Source organism: Mirounga leonina, unplaced genomic scaffold, assembly GCF_011800145.1.
Source record: "Mirounga leonina isolate KUSES-001 unplaced genomic scaffold, KU_Mleo_1.0 Mir_180, whole genome shotgun sequence".
NCBI lineage: Eukaryota > Metazoa > Chordata > Mammalia > Carnivora > Phocidae > Mirounga > Mirounga leonina.
The window spans coordinates 8,597,542-8,616,789 of record NW_023270469.1 but is presented as its reverse complement, the minus strand read 5'-3'; the positions used below and the strand labels follow the sequence as shown (position 1 = coordinate 8,616,789).

Below are 19,248 nucleotides of genomic sequence, written 5' to 3'. Positions count from 1 at the left end.
CCTTGCACAGTGTTGAGACACGGAAGGTGCTTGGAAAATGTGTGCAATAAATTAATGAATGCTCTTGCTGAGGCCAGCCCCTGGGGCCACACGAGATGCTCTAGTCTTTTTCCTTGCCGACCAAGCCTGGCTTCTCCACGCACCTCTCCTCGTCTCCCTGTTATCTAGATCCCCAGCATTCCCTATTGAACACGTGGCAGCAGATTGTAGCTCCTTCTTATTAGGAGTTAAAAAAAAAAAAAAAAAGTACATGCCATCTCCAATGACTCCAAGCCCTCCAGGGACAACCTATGTGAGGTTTACAGCTATAGGGAGCATGTGAGGACATTTCTAATTAAATTCTTTAGTGCTTCTACTTGACCTCATTTCAGCAGTGCCATAAATCTTAAAAAAAAAAAAAAAAAAAAAAAAAAAAAACCCTCAAATCCAAAATTTTAAATAACGCTTATGATTTGGTTTAGAACAGGGACTCTCCTTATTAATCCAGGAGGTGAACACACTTTGGTTGCCAGGGTATATTTTAAGACAGGGTCAGTTAAAGGCCACTGACCATTTCAATTAAAATGTTTTCAAGGATTTCTAAATAATAAACTGATCTTGCCTATAATTACAGGTGAAATAATAATTAAAAAACCCCTCATAATCCTGTGTGTAATGTTATGGCACGCTGTTGGTGTCCACGGACCAAGACAAATACCTCCGTGAGACAGGGAGCTGTGGAGACAATTAAAGCATAAATCCCAAGCACCCATTAACACCCAGGCTCTATTAGGCTGACTCTGTCTTTGGTCACATTAAAGCCCCATAGAATTTGCTAGTGGCTTGAAGGGAATGGTGTTGGTCCTTCTTAAATGAAGATGTAATTCCACTCTGTAAATCTCTGCTGTAATTGGTTAATAAGCATACACTTTGGCAAAGGAACCACTGGGAATGATTGGTGGGAGAAAGTCCCCCTCTTAATTCTCACTTGCCACAGTTCTTCTCGCTTAGGGGTTGTTCTCCTTTGCACATCTCCTGGGCTTTCGGAGTGTGGGGACCTGGAAACTCCAAGTACATTGGTTCCTACTCAGAGGCCACTCATGACGCAGAATGGTGGCATCATTTCATCTGTCTCAACCTCAGCACTGTAGGCATTGGGTTGGACAATTCCTCCTTGCATGGAACTGTCCCGTGCGTTCTGGGGTGTTGAGCAGGGCCTGGGCGACTAGAGGCCAGTAGTGATCCCTTACCCTGTTGTGACAACACGAAGTGTTTGCAGATGTTGCCAAATGTCCCTTGGGGGCACCATCTCCGCACCCCCCCCCCCACTGCAGTTAAGAACCACTGGTCTAGTCAGATGCTCCCATGTGCCGCAGTCTTAGCACCCTACAATGGTGACTCACGATAATGCAGTTCCTCTTCTTGGCTTGATTCTCTTCTGCCCTGGTTTCTAGCACCTTTTCCCCCTTTGGACTGTCCTCCCCTTCACGTTCTGCTCCTGCCTCTCTCTGCACAGCTTGTGGCTTCTGGGGTGTGACCTGTAGTCATGACTAAAGGCTCCTGAGCCTGAGCCAGTCTGAGGCTCTTCCTGCCAGGAGTCCCCTGTGACAGGCTGCCTACAGAGCTCAACCCTTGCCTCTGGTCCCCCTGGACAAAGTCTAGCCTCCACCACCCCTGAAGGCAGCTTCGCAACTGCAAACCAGTCTCTCCCAGAATACGAGCTGCCCCTGGCTGGAAGAGAGGTCACGATGGAACCTTTATGCTTCTTTCCAGGCTCTTGGAGAAAGGTATCCTCTCTCCTTAACTTTCAGGTTTCCACTGTATCTGATAGAGCCAGGGGCACCATAATTCACTCTGTCTTTTGGGTTTATTTTGAATGCTCAGTTTATTTCTTTTAAGAGTCTCTGGCCAGGTATTAGAGAAAATGAAATTTGGGCTGTTCTGTGAACTTGAGCTAAAATGTAACACTTGGTGCTGTTGCCAAACTGCTGGCATTCTTGCATCTGGGGCCTCGTGCCTTTGGTGGGGTGGGAGGCGGTACCAGGTGCAGGGCAGGGCAGGATGGTGCTCTGGAAATGGGCAGCGCGGTTGCAGGTTAAAATACAAGACACTGAATTTAACTGGAATTTCAGATAAGCAACAAATATTTTTTATATAAATATGTCCCATACAATATGGGCTATACCTACGCTAAAAAAATCATCTACCTGAAATTATAATTTAACTGAGCGTTTTTATTTTTACTTAATCTAGCCACTCTAGGCAGGCCAGATCTCTTTCTCTCAGGGAATGTTGGATCTGAACTTGACCCCACCCTACCCCTAGTTCCTCAGATTCCTCTGTGGACCTGGCCGTGATTGCTCTGAGCCCCTGCATGGCAGGGGTCACCAGGGGGAAGTGAGGGCTCAAAGGGAACCCAGTGCAGATGCAATCTCATCCTGTCACATCCCGTTGCCCTGACCGTGCTGGCCACAGGGCCCAGAGATCTGGGTACCTGTCTAGGCTTGGCTCCTCACAGGCACTCCCTGGGTCACAACCCTGTTGTGGTTTGCCACTCTGTTCAAGGCAGTGTCCATGTGTGTTGTCTCACTGAAAAGTCAAAGGTTCAATCGAGGCTAATTTGGCTTGCAGCTCCTGATCTCGTAACTCAGTGTTCTACTGGATTCTCCCTCCATTGCTTCTGAAATTCTGCCCATCTGGGTTATCTGCATGCCTCCCCACCCCCCAGTGCTCCCACGTCCCATGCAGCAGAAACGTCTGGTCACTCTTAGGTAGTGTCACCAACTACCTTGGTTTGCTTGGGACTGAGGGGTTTCCTGGAACTCAGGGCTATCCATGCTGTAACTGGTGAAGTTCTGGACAAACCAGGATGACGTGGTTGCCCACTGTGGAGGCTGTTGGCAGAGATCTCTGGGTACATGGTTTGCAGTGAGCAAACCTCCCAAATTCAAATGTCAACCCACTGAATGATAGGGTCCTTACTCAGACTCATACCAGGTTGGTGAATGAAAGTGAATTCTAGGCCCTCAACAAACAGCCTACTCTTCTGTGTTGAATTGACCCTCACCTCCACCAAGAGGCCTTCCTGGACCATTCTGCCCAGGTAGCCCCAAGCCCTAAATTCTGATCAGGTCTTCATAGCGTGCCTCACAATTGGGAGTCACATATATACATATATTTTGGGGGTGGGGGAGTGGGGACCACTTGCTTGTTGTAGGTCCTCAATAGCCAATAAACCCCATGAGGGCCACCAACAAATGTTTTGTTTATTGCTGAAACCCCAGAACTTAGAATCATCTTGGCACACTGCAGGTGCTCTAAAAATACCTATTGACTGAACAAATGGATGATGCAGTGCTTTGCAGTGCCAGGGGCCAGGGTCTAAGGAGGTGGGGCTGAAGAAGTAGAGCCCCTGCCCTTAAAGGGTTGGAGGGCAAGACTGAGGTTTAAGCAGATGGTGCCAGCACAACGTGGAAGGTTTATGGAGGTACGAGGACCAGAGGGAGCTGTATGAAGCCATGTCCAAGAAGGCTCAGCAAAGGATTTGCCCAAATCATTGTTTTAAATGGATCATCAGGGATGGCCCAGGACTCCTTCCTCTCTTCTTGACAAAAACACTGTAGGGGGGAGAAATGTAAGGGCACTGGGGCATGGGGTGGCACTGGGGTTCAGGGTCCCATAGGGTGGATGTGAGTGAGGGAGGCTATATATAAAAATTGACTTGGGGAGGTTGGACACACATCTGAGGCAAATTACGCCCAGGTCCATCCAGCAATCCTATTAAAAAAAAAAAGACTGGATTTCTTGGTTACCCATTTTCTGTCTTACCAAGATGTGCCAGATTCTTCTTATTCTCCACCTTCCTCACAGTTTGTCTGTGTGGTGCCATTTTGACTAACCTCCTCATCACACTCTGAAACCCACCACGACTCCCATCTGCCTCTCAGCCCTGCTCTGGCCAACAGCATCTTCCTCCTCTTCGAACTCTATCCTCTCAGTTTGCTGGGAAGCAAGGGGCACACCTATTTAAACATCTTATACCAATTTGTGCATGACCGCTTTGGCTATCTAAATCTAAAGAGCAGTCTGATTTTTAAGAAGGAATCATTTACCTGTCTGAATTCCCATTGCTTGCAGGAGTCTAACCCCACCAATTCCACCAAAGCCACCATCTGGCCTTCTCCCTCGGCCTCGGTTCCAAAACCCCATTGGCCCCTCACACAGGCATTTTCTTAGGCAAAGTACAGATGTTGAATTCCTATGCCAAAGAGTGAAGGTTACCCAAACTGTAATTTTTATGCTCATCCATCCATCCATCCATCCACCATTCAATACTTTTGACTGCCGACTGTGCCAGGTACCGTCTTAGCTTCCCAGATGGGTCCTGTTCTAATGGGACTCACATTCGGTAGACAGGAGGCAGAGCAAATAAACAAACAAAATCAATCGATAAACAAGAAAACATCAGCTAGTGGTAAGTGCTATGAAGAAAATACATCACCGTGGATAGAGCTCAATGGAGAAGTGGGAGGAGGGGACTGCTTTAGAATGAGGGGTCCGGGAAGGCCTCCCGGAGGCGGTGACATTTCAACCGAATCAGGAGTCCGCTCAGAAAGTGAGTCCAAAGGAGAAGAGCTGAAGAAGGAAAAAGCATCTTGGAATCGATGGCATCTCAACGGGGAGAGAAAATGAACCCCACATCCACAGAGAAGGCACCCCCAACTCGCCTTTGCTAATGCCGACGTGTACCATGGGAACCTGGCTTTCCCCTTGGCTCACCCAGTGGAATCCAGTCTGATTCAGTAACTGATACAGTAACGGACTCTTCTTTGCTGAGCTCTGTGAAATTAGGCACTTGGTGAACTGGCATTAGGGAGGAGGGGAGAGGGTTTTTGCCGCAACAGCCCAAAACAGTCTGCCGAAACGTTCCCCGAGGCACCACTTTCCCCAATGGAAGTAACGGGTGGCCATCTGCAAACTGCTTAGCCATCCTGACCACCACCAACCAACCCTCATTAGCTGCAGCTGGAACAAAGGCACCTTCCTGGAAGGCCCCATCGGGCAAAACAAAACAAAACAAAAGTTTTACCTGGATGCGCCTTAAACTAACTCCCAGTGGTGTCCTGTATCAACGCCACACAATTGACAGAATGGAGGATGGGAGATCCTGTTTCAGCAGCCCCCAGTCAAACACTTCTTGGCTGAAACAATTCTATTTAGAAAGCCGCCGCTGCCTATACGTTTCTGCAATGAGCTAAAACTTTTCATTTCCTTCTAAGAGTGCTTGTAACGTTGGTTATTTTAAGGACATCTTTTTTTTTTTTTTAAAGATTTTATTTATTTATTTGAGACAGAGAGAATGAGAGAGACAGAGAGCTCATGAGAGGGGATAGGGTCAGAGGATGAAGCAGACTCCCTGCCGAGCAGGGAGCCCGATGCGGGACTCGATCCCAGGGCTCCAGGATCATGACCTGAGCCGAAGGCAGTCGCCCAACCGACTGAGCCACCCAGGCGCCCTATTTTAAGGACATCTTAATAGTTCCTGCTTTACCCACCCAGTTTGGGACAGATTCTTGCTAATCTCAATGTCTCCTAACACATAACAATTTTTTTTTTTTTTTGGTTTGTTTTATTCTGTCCCCAGGAAACTGCAAAGAAGGTTCACCCCTGGGCTTGGATTAATTCTGGTGTTAATTTATCTTATTTGGATCAGAAAACAAATGCACCACGTGTTCCATACACTGGGATTACTTTTGTTTTTTAAAATTGACTTCTCACGGTTAAGACATGCAGAGTTACATAGAAAGGGTTAACAGAGCCACTAAGAATTAAATGGTACTACCTGATCATAAATTTTGCTCTTTGTAATAAAGCAATTTTCTCTGCGTTGTAGCCTTACGAATATGATACAGTGTCTGAAATAATAACTCTATTTCAGGCAGCCCGCATTCTCCCCCTTCTCTCAGCTAAATTCTTACATGATTCCCCTGGTTTTACAAGTATTTTTAATAGGGTGGATGTTCCAGATTCTTCCACACAGTCAAATCCTTTCATAATCAGAGACTTGTTTTTCCATAGGAATTTAATTCCCTCTGCAGAACTCTAACGTGGGTTGGCCTGATCTGGTTTACATTTTCTGACATGTTTTCCTTCCCCTGAAGATTAACTTAACTATCACTTGGCTCCCTCTCAATCCTTTTCATCTCATTTTCACTTAAAAAAAAAAAAAATCTGATTTCATTCAGTAGGGTATCTTACACTGTTGTGTGAAGATAGGGATTTTAGTTCTGGGAACAAGGTGGGTTCCTGCCAAGTGTTTCTCACTTGGATTCTAGATGATGCTCAGATTGTCTGGTATTAACATGAGTCCAGGATTCTTTAAAAACAACAACAATCCAGCTTGATGAGATGAATGTCTCTATTAAGCATGAAGGCAAGTCAATAAAATTTTACCTAAAAATGCAGTCGTGTTAGTCATTTATCATTAGGTACAAAACACACTGAATTTGGTAAAACAAAAAAATTTTTTTTAATTATCCAGAATTCTGTTAACTCCTTTCTTTAGACCCTTTTTCATGCCTTAGGATTCAGCTAAGAAAAATCTCCTCTTTGGAGATCTAGTTGGTTCCTTATTACTTCATCTTTCTTCCTTCCTTCCTTCCTTCTTCCATCATAGAGCTAATTACAGCTTGCACTTGTTTTATTCTTTGTTTGGTCTGTCTTTGCCACTATTCTATGTTCTATGAGCCTGTAACATAACGGTTGCCACGCTTACTGAACCCAGACCAGTGCCTGACACAAAGCAGGTGCTTAATAAATGTTTGGTAAATTAATAATCATAAAAAAAAAAAAAGGCAGGCCCCAGAGGGGGCAATTTTCTACTCAATTCTCTGATCTGGCTTCCTACATTAACTGAATTGGCCAGTGACCAGCATGGTCTCATCGGTCTATTTCCAATCAGTGATGAACTCTCAATGCTCTGCTGCTGCCCTTTTAGAAGCAGAGGTGTCCACAGATGCTCCCTCCCAGGTGGGGAAATGCTCCCCCAATCCCAGGCCTCCTGGGTCCCTCCTTCCATGGGTCAGGCTCCGGTGCCTGGCACTCTGAACACACACATTTCTCAGGGCTGTGTAAACCTTGCAGAGGAAGCCATCCAAAGAAGAGAGAGCTTCAGGCCCAATCCCCCACCAGGATTTGCGTGCCTCCACGCACGAGCCGATCTGCAGAGAGTAGCACGCGTCAAGGAGACCACTCAGCAGCTCAGCTTTCTCCAGTTTGCTGGAAGACAGTGGAAAAGTCACCTGATGTCTTTGGCCATCTGCCTTTCGATTGTCACAATGAGGGGCTTGGACTACATAAATTCCGTATTATTTCCCTGTAATGCCCTAGCCTTTTGCAGTTGCTTATGTTATACTGAGTGGCCGCATTTCTTCCCCAGGTGGCAATCAGCCCTTACACTGGTGCTCAGAGGACACTCTGCATCTGAGTGGTGGGAGCAGTTAAAGCCCGTAATTCCATGATGATGAGCACCAGGTCTGAGGTTCTTGAACAATTCATGTCTATTTATAGAGAATCTGGGATCCCATCCAGCAGTCCTGCCGATTGCATCAACCAAATAATAAACGTGCTTGAGAAATCCGTTATGTGTCAATTCCAGGAGCCTGGGTTAGCAGCTCAGCTCTCACGGCTTGCTAGTCTGGCTGGCCTTCACAGGGTGACCAACCAGCGTGGTTTGCTGGGGACTGGGTGGATTCCCAGAACTCAAGCCTTTCAATGCTAAAACCAGCACAGTGCCAAACACCCACAATCGGTAACCCAGCTCTACTTGCCTCTAATAATGCTATAATTATCACATCATCATCACCACCACTGATTAAGAGCCTACCATGTGTTACCTTTTACGAGGACTTTACCAGTATCATGGGATCTTCACAACAACACTTATGATATTAGAATCACGCCATTTCACAGATGATGAGACTAAGGCCCAGAAAGGTTACACAACTTTCTCAAGGTCACAAGGCTACTGAGCATCAGAATAAGCAATCATTTCAAATCAGGAATTTGAAAACTGACTGGGTGTTTTAGGACATCAAGGAATGATTGGTAACTGTTGTGGATGTGATATTATTATTATGGTTACTGTTTTTTAAAAGTCTGAATCTTTTTTACTGATGAAAAAAATCAAGGGCGCCTGGGTGGCTCAGTCGGTTAGGCGACTGCCTTCGGCTCAGGTCATGATCCTGGAGTCCCGGGATCGAGTCCCGCATCGGGCTCCCTGCTTGGCAGGGAGTCTGCTTCTCCCTCTCCCACTCCCCGTTTGTGTTCCCTCTCTCGCTGTGTCTTTCTCTGTCAAATAAAATTAAAAAAAAAAAAATCAAATAAAACCCATGTCCGTTAAGTCTTATCAGGCTCAAATCCCCATGAGTGATCTCCGCCAGTGCCGATCCCGAGGATCACAATAATGTACAAAGTTTCAAACCCAGAGGCTCATGCTGGGTCTGCCCCTAACAAAACAAGTGATCTTGGGGGAGTCACTTTGTCCCTTTCTTCCTCTAAATTAAGTAGCTTGGTGTGATTACTTCCATGCCCCATTTTTCTGTGTGATTATCAGGCTGAAAGATGGTAGTTACCTGGGTCTGGTGGGACAGTTTTCTACACGAGGGTTCTTTAATAAAATATAGACTGTGCCCAATATATATTTTCCAGTTTGCCTGGTTTTAGACATAATCTTCATCACAAATATATTTTTTTTTCTAGGAGAAAAGTCTTGATATTCAAACTTCTTAGTGTTTATTTGGTTAGCAGTGGAATCTTTTCTTCAAATGAAATATTCCCAGATGCCTAACTTTATAAAACCTTTTAAAGCGAGTTGTTCTCATCTAAAGGAGAGCCAAGAATCCCCAAAATAGCATCTTTTGGAAACTTCCTGGTCTATGGCATCCTGGCCAGCATAAATCTAAGAAGATTGAAAGAAATACTCAGTAATGCAATGATTATGTCTCTAAAAAGTAGGGTCGGCAAACTTTGTGGAAAGGGCTGAACAGTAAATATTTTAGGCTCTGTGGGCCATAAGGTGTCTGTCTCCTCAATTTGTAGCATAAACACAGACAATCCATAAAAGAATGGATGTGGCCAAGTTCCCATATAATTTTATTTATAGGCACAAATGTGAATTTCATATACTTTTCAAGCGCCACAAAATATTCTCCCCGCTCCCTCCCTGACCACTTGAAAATGTAAAAACTATTCGTCGTTGGTGGGCCATATGAAAACAGGTGGCGGGCCTGACCTGGCACATGGGCCACTGTGTGTGGACCCGTTGTAAAGCCTACTCATTCACAGGAGACACTAAAAGGTGCCAGTAGCCTCGTTTCAAGTCTGGCCTCTAAGAGTTACTCTCTGCACATTTGTGGGAGAGCTTTGCAAGCCCTCAAGGCCTCAGCTTCCTCAGATGTAAGAGGGGAGTAAAAGAAACCTATATACGGCCAGGGATACATGGGGAGTCTCTGTACTTCCCACTCAGTTTTGCAGTGAGCCTAAAACCGTTCTTAACTATAAACTCTACTTTAAAGATAAATAAATAAAGCCTACTTTGTGAGTTTATTGTTAGGATGAAATGATATAAGACGATAAAAACTCTTTGCACCTGGTGGGCATTCTTAAACTGTCATTACCCAGCTCTCCTAGAAACTAGGGACCTGCCCTTCTTGGCCTTACTCCTGATTAACCTTCAAAGAGCAGCGACCCTGGTGCGCCAGAGCCCTGGAGCAAGGAACCTGGATCCGGGGCGGGTTTTGGCAGAATGAGCTGACCTAGAATCAGTGCGGATGAAACTTACAAGTGTACCCGCCCCGCCGCCCCCCCCACCTCATGACTGGCTGAACTCCGGGGCCTTTCCCCTGGGAGACAAGCTTGTTTGCCTTTCTTCTGCAACTTTTCCCAAAGGTCTGGGCAATGTTCGCTTAAGTATCTTTATCACTGTTGCCTCCAACTCCTGCCCTAGATTCCCCATCTTGGCCATGAGAGCTATATATAATCCCTGCTGAGGTTCCCGTGGCCTTCCTCCTCCAGCCACCTGCCTGGAAGGTGGGGGTCCCATAGCACTCTTCCCCCCCTTCATTTCTCCACTCCTTTACCCTCTGCCCCACTGAGCTGCCTCTTCTCTGGGCAGCTCTCTGGCCTCGAAATGTGGAGTGTCCACTGCTCCTGGGGGTACATTTCTGGACTGGCTGGCCGTGTCCAGCTTGTCCTGTCTGTAGGAACTGGGGTCTGGGCTATCACTCTTCCTGCTCAGAGTCTTGTTTAGTGGCTTTAGATCTCTGTATTGTCATCGCCGAAAGACTCCTGGTGGGTCTTCTCCTTTCTTCTCTCCCTCAGCCCCCACCTAAACTCTGCACAGGAGGGATGGCTCTGTGCATTCTAAATTCAAGGCACATACCTATCCTCAGTCAAGTTCATCCTGCCCCTCCCATGTTGTTCAACATCACTAGCCATCAGGGAAATTCAAATCAAAACCACACTGAGATACCACCTTACACCAGTTAGAATGGCAAACATTAACAAGGCAGGAAACAACAAATGTTGGAGAGGATGCAGAGAAAGGGGAACCCTTTTACGCTGTTGGTGGGAATGCAAGCTGGTACAGTCACTTTGGAAAACAGTATGGAGGTTCCTCAAAAAGTTAAAAATAGAGCTACCCTATGACTCAGCAATTACACTACTGGGTATTTACCCCAAAGACACAGATGTAGTGAAAAGAAGGACCATATGCACCCCAATATTCATAGCAGCAATGTCCGCAATAGCCAAACTGTGGAAAGAGCCGAGATGCCCTTCAACAGATGAATGGATAAAGAAGATGTGGTCCATATATACAATGGAATATTACTCAGCCATCAGAAAGGATGAATACCCAACTTTTACATCAACATGGATGGGACTGAAGGAGATTATGCTAAGTGAAATAAGTCAAGCAGAGAAAGACAATTATCATATGGTTTTACTTATATGTGGAACATAAGGAATAACACGGAGGACATTAGGAGAAGGAAAGGAAAAATGAAGGGGGAGAAACTGGAGGGGGAGACGAACCAGGAGAGACTGTGGACTCCGGGAAACAAACTGAGGGTTTCAGAGGGGACGGGGATGGGGGGATGGGTTAGCCTGGTGATGGGTATAAAGGAGGGCACGAATCGCGTGGAGCACTGGGTGTTATACGCAAACAATGAATCATGGAACGCTACATCAAAAACTAATGAAGTACTGTATGGTGACTAACATACATAATAAAAAAATAAAAACAACTCTCATTTTACTTTTCTTTTTGTTTAAAAACCAGAGCACATCCTGTATATTTACATTACAGAAGTAACCCATATGCCTTATTCAAAGTGCAAAAAAGTTGAAGAGAAAAATAATCAACCATACCCTTATCCAACATTTTGAAATAACTTCCTATCGAAGGATTTAGAGATATTGCTGGGATTATAGTAGTGGATGCTGTCTAGTCATTTAACTCAGCAACGCTACTATTTTTCCGTTATTACTCTCTTAGTGAGCATCACTCTATGACTTCGTAATATTTCAACCAGGGATCACATTCTGTTTTATTTAATCATCTCCGTTTTATTGAATATTTGTTTCCAGTTTCCACCATTATAAATAATACTCAAAACAATATATTTGTGCATTGATGATTTTTATTGTATCTTAAATTACTTATTTATGGTTGACTGCTACAGGTAGAATAACTACAAGAACATCTGAAAGGTACTTATGTGTTTTTTAAGGGAAAAGCATTGTCAGGGTGTGTGTTGAATGATGTGGTCACTGCTGACTTTCTGCGTTTTCCCGGCTAGTCGAGAATCTTGGTCTTGGGCTGCTCCCCCAGAAGCATCCTCAAGAAAATTCCCGGTCAGCTTGCCACCCTGACACCAAACCACGATCTTTCCTTCCCTTTAGCTTCCTTGGCTGCAAACTCTACCAGATCAACTACATGGACCAACTTTTGTTTCAGAACATAAATACCAGCTCAACCATTCGTCATTTCGCCTGACCTTTCTGAGTACATCAACTTGTCTCTGATCTATAGCAAACCTAACCGCTTTGTTTTAAGAGAAATTCCAAGAAGGGAATCCCCAGATCAGCTTTAGCCTGGTAAGTGAAGCTATAATACTGCACTGTGAAAACCTTGGGGGGATCAAGCAGTCACATTGCTCTGGCCCCTTGTCTGCCACTGTTCACTGGTAGTTTCATGTGTCCTGAAAACGTCTTCTTTCTGAACATCCCGAGGGCCAGATTGCTTCCAGGAATCCTGCATCCAATTGGGTGACTGCACGTACACTCCCTCAAGTGCATCCTCCCATAGCCACGTATCTGGCTGACTTCAGAAAAGCATGAACTGATCTTGGTTTTGGCTCAGGTCACGATCTCATGGGTCCTGAGGCTGAGCCCCACATGGGGCTCCATACTCAGCAGGGAGTCTGCTTGAGATCCTCTCTCTCTGCCCTCCCCCGCTCACTCTCTCTCTCTCTCTCTCTCAAATAAGTAAATCCAAAAAAAAAAAAAAAAAAAGGTTGGCTTTTGCCTTTTCTGTCAAATAGCCCCACCGGCTCTTTGCGCCAACCTGTAGCACTCCCTCGGTGGGACCGGTCTGCGGCAGAAGATTCCGGGGCACGACGGTTATCAGAAGTGACTAGGGTGCCCTCTATTCTCATTCTGGGAGACAGCAACCTCCTGTGTCAAGTGACAGCAGTGTAATTCGCTACCTGCCTCCTTTTCAGAATGAGTAAAAACCCGATCCATCCAGAAAATCCATCTGGAACTGATCTCCATGCTTTTATATTTAGGCAGCATTTACCTTACGGAAATATCAGATTTGCTTTACTGCCAGAAAGGGCCTTGGAGCTCATCTTGAGAGCCTGTTGGAGGTTTTAGCTGGGGGTCACAGGCAGCCACTTCTAAACCCTTGCCTGATGGGCTGTCCTTGGTCTGGGGAAAGATCGTCTTGGAGTGGCGGCACAGATTTGGGAGGGAAGGTGGCCTCTGGGGCTGTGAAGACCGCCCCCGGCCAGCTATGCTCCCTGTCCTCACCTGTCGGTGGGAAGAAGAGACGCATCTGCCAAGCGCTCTGCATGGCACTTGGCACGAGAGGTGACCAACGCTGAGAATCATTATCGTCGGCTAGGTGGGTCCCCTGGTGAACTGCGGCAGCCAAGACGATGACCAACGTAGGCAGGTCACCATCCCAACCCAAAGAGCATCCATTTTACTCTTGCACTTCACAGGTGAGGACAGTGACCTACAGGTGACTCGGTGGCTGACCTGAGGTCATGTTAGGACTTACACTCAGCTCTCCTGACCCAAAGCCCACTGTTCCTTCTGGTACCGTGCACTGCCTGCCAAAAATTCAGGCCACCATCTTGCCCTCCGGACAAGGACACACCAGGAGGTGGCTGAGTTGACCGTACGGAGATGGGCAAGTCACATGCCCACCGAGGTCTTAGCCATGGACGTGGGTCTCTGGGCTGGGACAGCTGGGTTTCCCTAGCAACCTGACCTCCCTTTCTGAGTTCCGGACACCGCTTCCCGGGTCTGTTCAACAACACCCCACGGGCACAGGAGGCAGACGCACCTTTCTCTGCAAACCGTCTGGAGGACATTTTGACAATACACTTTTAAGCCTGAAAAAACTCCCCATTGGTGCTCACATGCATCTACACAGGAGATAAAATGTCATAGAACGTTTCAAACAAAGAGCACACGTAAAAACTGTCGCCCTCCGAATAAGGTCTGTCGCTTGGCGAATAGTGTACCCCGATGTTCATTTCCTGATTTTGCTAGTGTACTGTGGTTATATGAGATATTATCATTGCAGGGAGCCGAGACCTTTCTGTACTATTTTTGCTACCTCTTGTGACTCTAAAATTATTTCAAGATTAAAAAAAAAAAATTCAACATACAAGTCCCCATGCTTTGCCCCGTTCTTCCAGAAATTATCCTAAGGAAATAAAGATGCATACAGAAACAGCCCTAACATCCACCATAGGAAGTTTTAAAGGAAATTCTCACGCAGCTAGTCAATGGAGAGTGCGGAGCCTAAGTCACCCCGTGGTGAGGACAGTGATCACAGTGAGGGGTGAACGTCAGCGCGGCTGGGCTTTGCAATGTTGTATCTGCTGGACCTTACACGAGCTTTTAGGCATCTCTGCCCCTTGGACTCCTCATCTGTGAAATGAATATCAGGTTTACCTTGTGGCATCGTTGGTGTTGAATCTATACCTGTAAAGCATGTGCAGAACAGCATCTGACACCTTTATGTGCTCAATAAACATGAGCTATTATCATGTTAAGGAACACTAATGATAGGAGAAATTGTTGCTATTAGTGAAAACTGGGGACTCTAAAACTGTATTTATAGTACCGACGGGCACAGAGATGCATGAAGCAGTGACTGTAAGGTCTCCCCGCGGCGTTACAAGTGTTTGTCTTCAGGTGGTGCTTCTTTGTTTCCCTCTTTACGCTCTTCTACGATTTCTAAAAATAATTCAATAGCACTAGGGTTTTGAACTTTTAAAGGAGGATAAAAGGTGACCCTTGGTTAAAATGAGTGGATACGTGACGACCTCTCTGCTGCTGTGAGGCTGAGCTGCTCTGCCTGGAAGCTCAGCCACACAGTGACTTCTGTGCGACCTGTTGAGCCCCGGACGTCAGTTTCTGAGATGCCCGTACTCCCTAAGGAAGGAGGAGTGGGGTGTAAGTCTCCAGGGTGCACGGTTATTTGCTGTTGCCAATACAATACCCATGCTGGCTGTGAGCCCTGGGGTCCCCAAGCGCACGCAGTCTGCCCATAAAACATGGGCCATGCTTGGGAGACTGGGGAGATGCAGCGTCTAGAGAGCTGGCCCCGGCAGGATGATCGGTCACCTGCCGCAGTCTCCACACTCCCATTCCCATCCCCAGACAGGAGTCTCCGAGGGACACAGGCTAACCGACGGGGTTGCACCCCACGCTGCTCCAGGGAGACCTTTCTGGGGCCCAATCCCATTTTCTTATTTTTTTCTTTATGCTTTCCTCTTCTCTCCTGTAATGGAGCCAACCCACAGTAGCTGGGCTTCTCTCCTCGGGCCTGGTTGTTCTCATGAAGGTCTCTCGTGGGCACTTGTGGGCACTCAAGCCTCCTATTCATCCTTGTCCAGGGTTCTGGCTCCTTCTCTAACCCTATCGATGACCCTCAGCAGGCTCTGGAAGAGGAACAAGGAGCCGCCGGGCCCTGGGGGTGCAGAGGAATTTAGGGGTCAGGCCCCAGCAGGGCTGCCGTGGTTAGTTAGGCCAGGCGGGAACACAGAGGGCTTGTGTGACCTAAATAGACACCCCCGGTCCCTTCAAGAGGCTGCCCCCACCCTGGCAAGAACACACTAATGAAGCCCCTTTCCATCCTAAGGTCTTCGAGCCTGCGCGAGGCCCAGATTCAGACTGCCAAGGGGTGGTGCCACTTGGCAAGAGGAGTGGAGAGGAGATGGGGAGACACGGCCTCAGAGCTGACCCCCCACTTCTGGAGGACACCACACCAGGCTAAAAGGAAAGAGATCCCCCCAGATCTCATTTTGGAGGTTAAAATTTCTCTCCATTCTATGCCCTCAACGAACATCCCCTAACTCCTGGATGGGTGCCCACTTGGGGCACTTCTCCACTTCAAAGTCCCCAGTGGCTTTTCCAGGGCATTTGGAATAAAAGCCAAGTCTTTACCAGGCTTATTGCTTCCTGCCGCCTCTCGATTTGCCCTCTCCCTTCCTCCAGCAGCTCTAGTCCCTTTGGCCTCCTTTTTGCTCTTTCTACGTGCCAGGTTCCTTCCCAAGGCAGGGCCTTTGCAAATGCTGTTCCTACGCCCGGACAACTTGCCTCCCCCACCTTCTCCCCCACCGACCCCACCCCCCAGCAGGGATTCCTTCTGCACCCCATCACTAGAAGGTGGGCTCTAAGACGGCCAAGTTTGTCTCTGCTGTCCACACGTCGCCCCAGTGCTAAGAACAGGGCAGGGCAGGGAGCAGATGCTGAAGGAGACCATGGAAGAGACGGGCTTTCACTCAGTGGCTCTTTGTGTCACATGCTCTTCGTTGCATGTGAAAACTTGCTTCCCTAGAGAAGGTGGAGTCTGTGCTGGTGCCTTGGGGTGTGGGGTGGGGGAGGGGGGGAGTATATCACTGCAATCCGGTGCACTGGCTCGCGGGTCCCGTGGGTCTCCCCTGCCAGCACCTCGCAGGGCACTTGGGCCTAGGTGAAAGGAGCTAAGACCGGAATCAGGGCAGGGACGATGGGAAGGAGCAGAGCGAACAGCCTGAAGACAGCATGAGCTATGCCAAGGAGGAGGGCTACTACAGCCAGACTCAGCAAACAGCCTCACTGCAGACTGTCCCAGGGAAGGTCACATCACCCTGAAAGGCTGCCTGGGAGGGTCATGCTACCTGCCCTGCCTGCTTGGAAGAGGATCTCCTAATTCTGTGCATGTTTTCATCTCTACAGCGGAGAAGAACTGGGGGAGGGCATGTACTTTCTAAATGACTTGCTTCTGTAGAATTATTCATTTCTAACTTTTCAAAAGAGGCAACATTGTCCGAAAGATGCCAAGGTGATAACAGGGAGGGGCCGGGCATCCTGCCCCCCCCCCCGGAGGCACCGCCCATAAACACTGAGGTTTGGCTGAGAGCCTCCGAGCAGGACCGCAGAGGCCCAGGCAGACTGCTGGGCTAGGAGCGATGATGTGCTCTGGTCCTCCCTGGCCAGGCCTCTAGTTGTGGGTGGGGAGGGAAAAATGTCGGTGGCCTTGCCCCAGCCTAAAAGGGTCCCGTAGGAGGGACAGACACTGAGCAGGACTACTACAGAAATGGCCCAAGGTACCCAGGGGAGGTCACATTTTAATTCTAATGGGGCTGGGGGAGCAGGTGTCGGGGAAGATGCTGTGCTGGTGGACTTGAAACCCGAAAGATGATTTAGCCAGAGGCCTATGTGAGAAGGGTGGTCCTGGCAGAAAAACAATACACAAGTGAAAGCAGGCACAGGTGACTCAATGTGTGCATTGTGGGAAAATGGCCCAGAGCATTGTGGGACCCTCCCTCGGGCCAGGTGCTTTGTGGGAAAATGGCCCAGAGCATTGTGGGACCCTCCCTCGGGCCAGGTGCTTTGTGGGAAAATGGCCCGGAGCATTGTGGGAACCAGCGGCCACTGCACTGTGGGAAAATGGCCCAGAACATGGTAGGCACCAGTGCATTGTGGGAAGTTCCTGCACAGAGCTTGAGATAAGGGGGTCCAAGCAGCTGGGCTGGAAACATGGGCATAGGTTTATTTACTACAGCTGGATTTTTTCCTGCCCCCCTTCCCCTTATTTGTTTTTTTCCTCTTTAATACTCATCATCCATTACAAGCCTGCATGCACTTGACTCATTTATCTTAATCCTTATTGTCTGTTTTACCACCAGAAGAGGAGCTCTAGCAGGACAAGGACTTTGCCATATTTGAACTGTATCCCCTACACTTCTTGGCACACAGAAGGCGCTGGATAAAGGGCTGGTAAGTAAATGAGCTCTGAGGGTCATCCTCGGACCAGCATCACCCGGGGAAGGTAGCATCGTTGCCTGATGGCCTTGGATGTCATGTAAACAAACGTTCTTCATTTTACGACTTATTCTAAAAACCCACACTGGCACAGTACTCAGCTGGCATCCAGTCTGTGACTTCGTGGATGATGCTGCTTAGAGTAAGGCCAAGCGGAGAAAGAAAAAAGAACACTTTGAAAGAAAACTGTTAGTGTAGCAGAGTGCAGAGGGCAAGGTCCAGGTGGGAAACACCCAAGACTGACAGGCCCAGATGGACATTCTGCAAAGATGACTCAGGCAACAGTCTAGTGTGCCAGGACAAGGGAGCAGGGTAGAGAGGCTGTTCTAAAGGTCCAGGGGACAAAATAGGGGGTGAGCTAAGGGAGTGTGGTGAGGAGCAGTGGGATGGAGGGAGCTGGCAGGCCCTGATCAGGTGTGGAAGCTGGGACGGGGCGCGGTGGGCTGTACCATAGCTCCTACCTGTATCTGTTAGCCCAGGACCTTCCATACAGTAGGTGCTCAGGAAATATGCAGTGAGGGACTCAGTGAGGAGATGGATGAATCACATAATCCTCTGGGGCTTCTCATGCCCCCATCGAAGAGGCAGTTAGACAAGGGCCAGGGGCATGGCAGAGGGCCGGCCAGCCCCACCCGCACCGCAGTCACGGAGGGACTCGCTTCTGGCCAGCCCTCGGGGGCTTTGCAGAGCGACAGGTTCACAGGATGGGAAGGTCCCACCGCAGCCAGGGAAGTGATGAGGACAGGGTCTGGCCTGAAAGACAATTTCTTTGACACTCCTATTAGCCCTGTCTAGACTAACCAGCTTCTCTCCTGACAGTGGAAAGGAGGTAGCAAGGACTCTGCTTCTCCTTAAGTTGCTCACATGGACCTGTCAGGAGCCATTCCAGATCGGCTGCGGGAAACATCCTGAACGAACGTGAGACTCAGTGTTTCTCCCTCCCAGGAGGGGTGAGGACAGCACAGCGGATGCTTCTTTAGAGAGAAACCAGTTCCCCTCAACCCCATTCCACAGTCACACACAGCACAGAATAACAATTCCAGGGGAGGACTCACATTTGTGGGACCCCTACTATGGACCACATACTACAGCACGAGATTTATGTGTTACGATGTCAATGCAGGATGGGTGTTTTTTGCAGATGAAGCATCTGAGGTTTGAGAGTTGAGCTCCTTAGCTAAGGCCATACAACCAGTAAGTATCAGAACTGGAATCTGAACCTAGCTCTTCAACATTGTAAAACTCATGTTCTAATACAGCCTTTGGCTCCATCCAAAATAGTCCTCTGGGCTCTGTGCCTAAAGCAATAGAAAATGTAGACCAAGGACATCAGACTTGGGACAGAAATATTCTGGGACATTTTTGCGGCTAAATGCTCTGGACCTCAGGAGAAAGCCTTCAGACGAAATCTGTGAGGACAAGGGCCTGGGCAGACATCTCCTCTGTTCACTCAACCCCCCAGGGAAGGGTGCTCCAGGCAGAGGGTACAGCATGTGCCAAAGCATGGAAATGTGTTCACTGTCCCCGAAGCAGAGCCAGCAAATGAGGGAGTGGTAGGAGGCGTGGCCAGAGGGATGGACTGTATTGCCGGACCCTTACTATCATGCTCTTCCTTCTGGAGTAGAATCTGCCCTGAAAAAGGACTCAGGGACTGCA

General features: G+C 48.0%; 1 protein-coding gene across 1 annotated transcript in view; it reads left to right on the top strand.

The window, feature by feature from the left end:
- WWOX (WW domain containing oxidoreductase) overlaps nt 1-19,014 on the top strand; it is a 980,179-nt gene extending 961,165 nt beyond the window's left edge. Inside the window, exons 9-10 of the mRNA XM_035025300.1 lie at nt 17,457-17,547; nt 18,412-19,014. Of these exons, the coding sequence (XP_034881191.1) occupies nt 17,457-17,540 (84 nt within the window). The 3' untranslated portion in view covers nt 17,541-17,547; nt 18,412-19,014. The remainder of the gene's footprint in view (nt 1-17,456; nt 17,548-18,411) is intronic.
- The last annotated feature ends 234 nt before the right edge of the window (nt 19,015-19,248 follow it).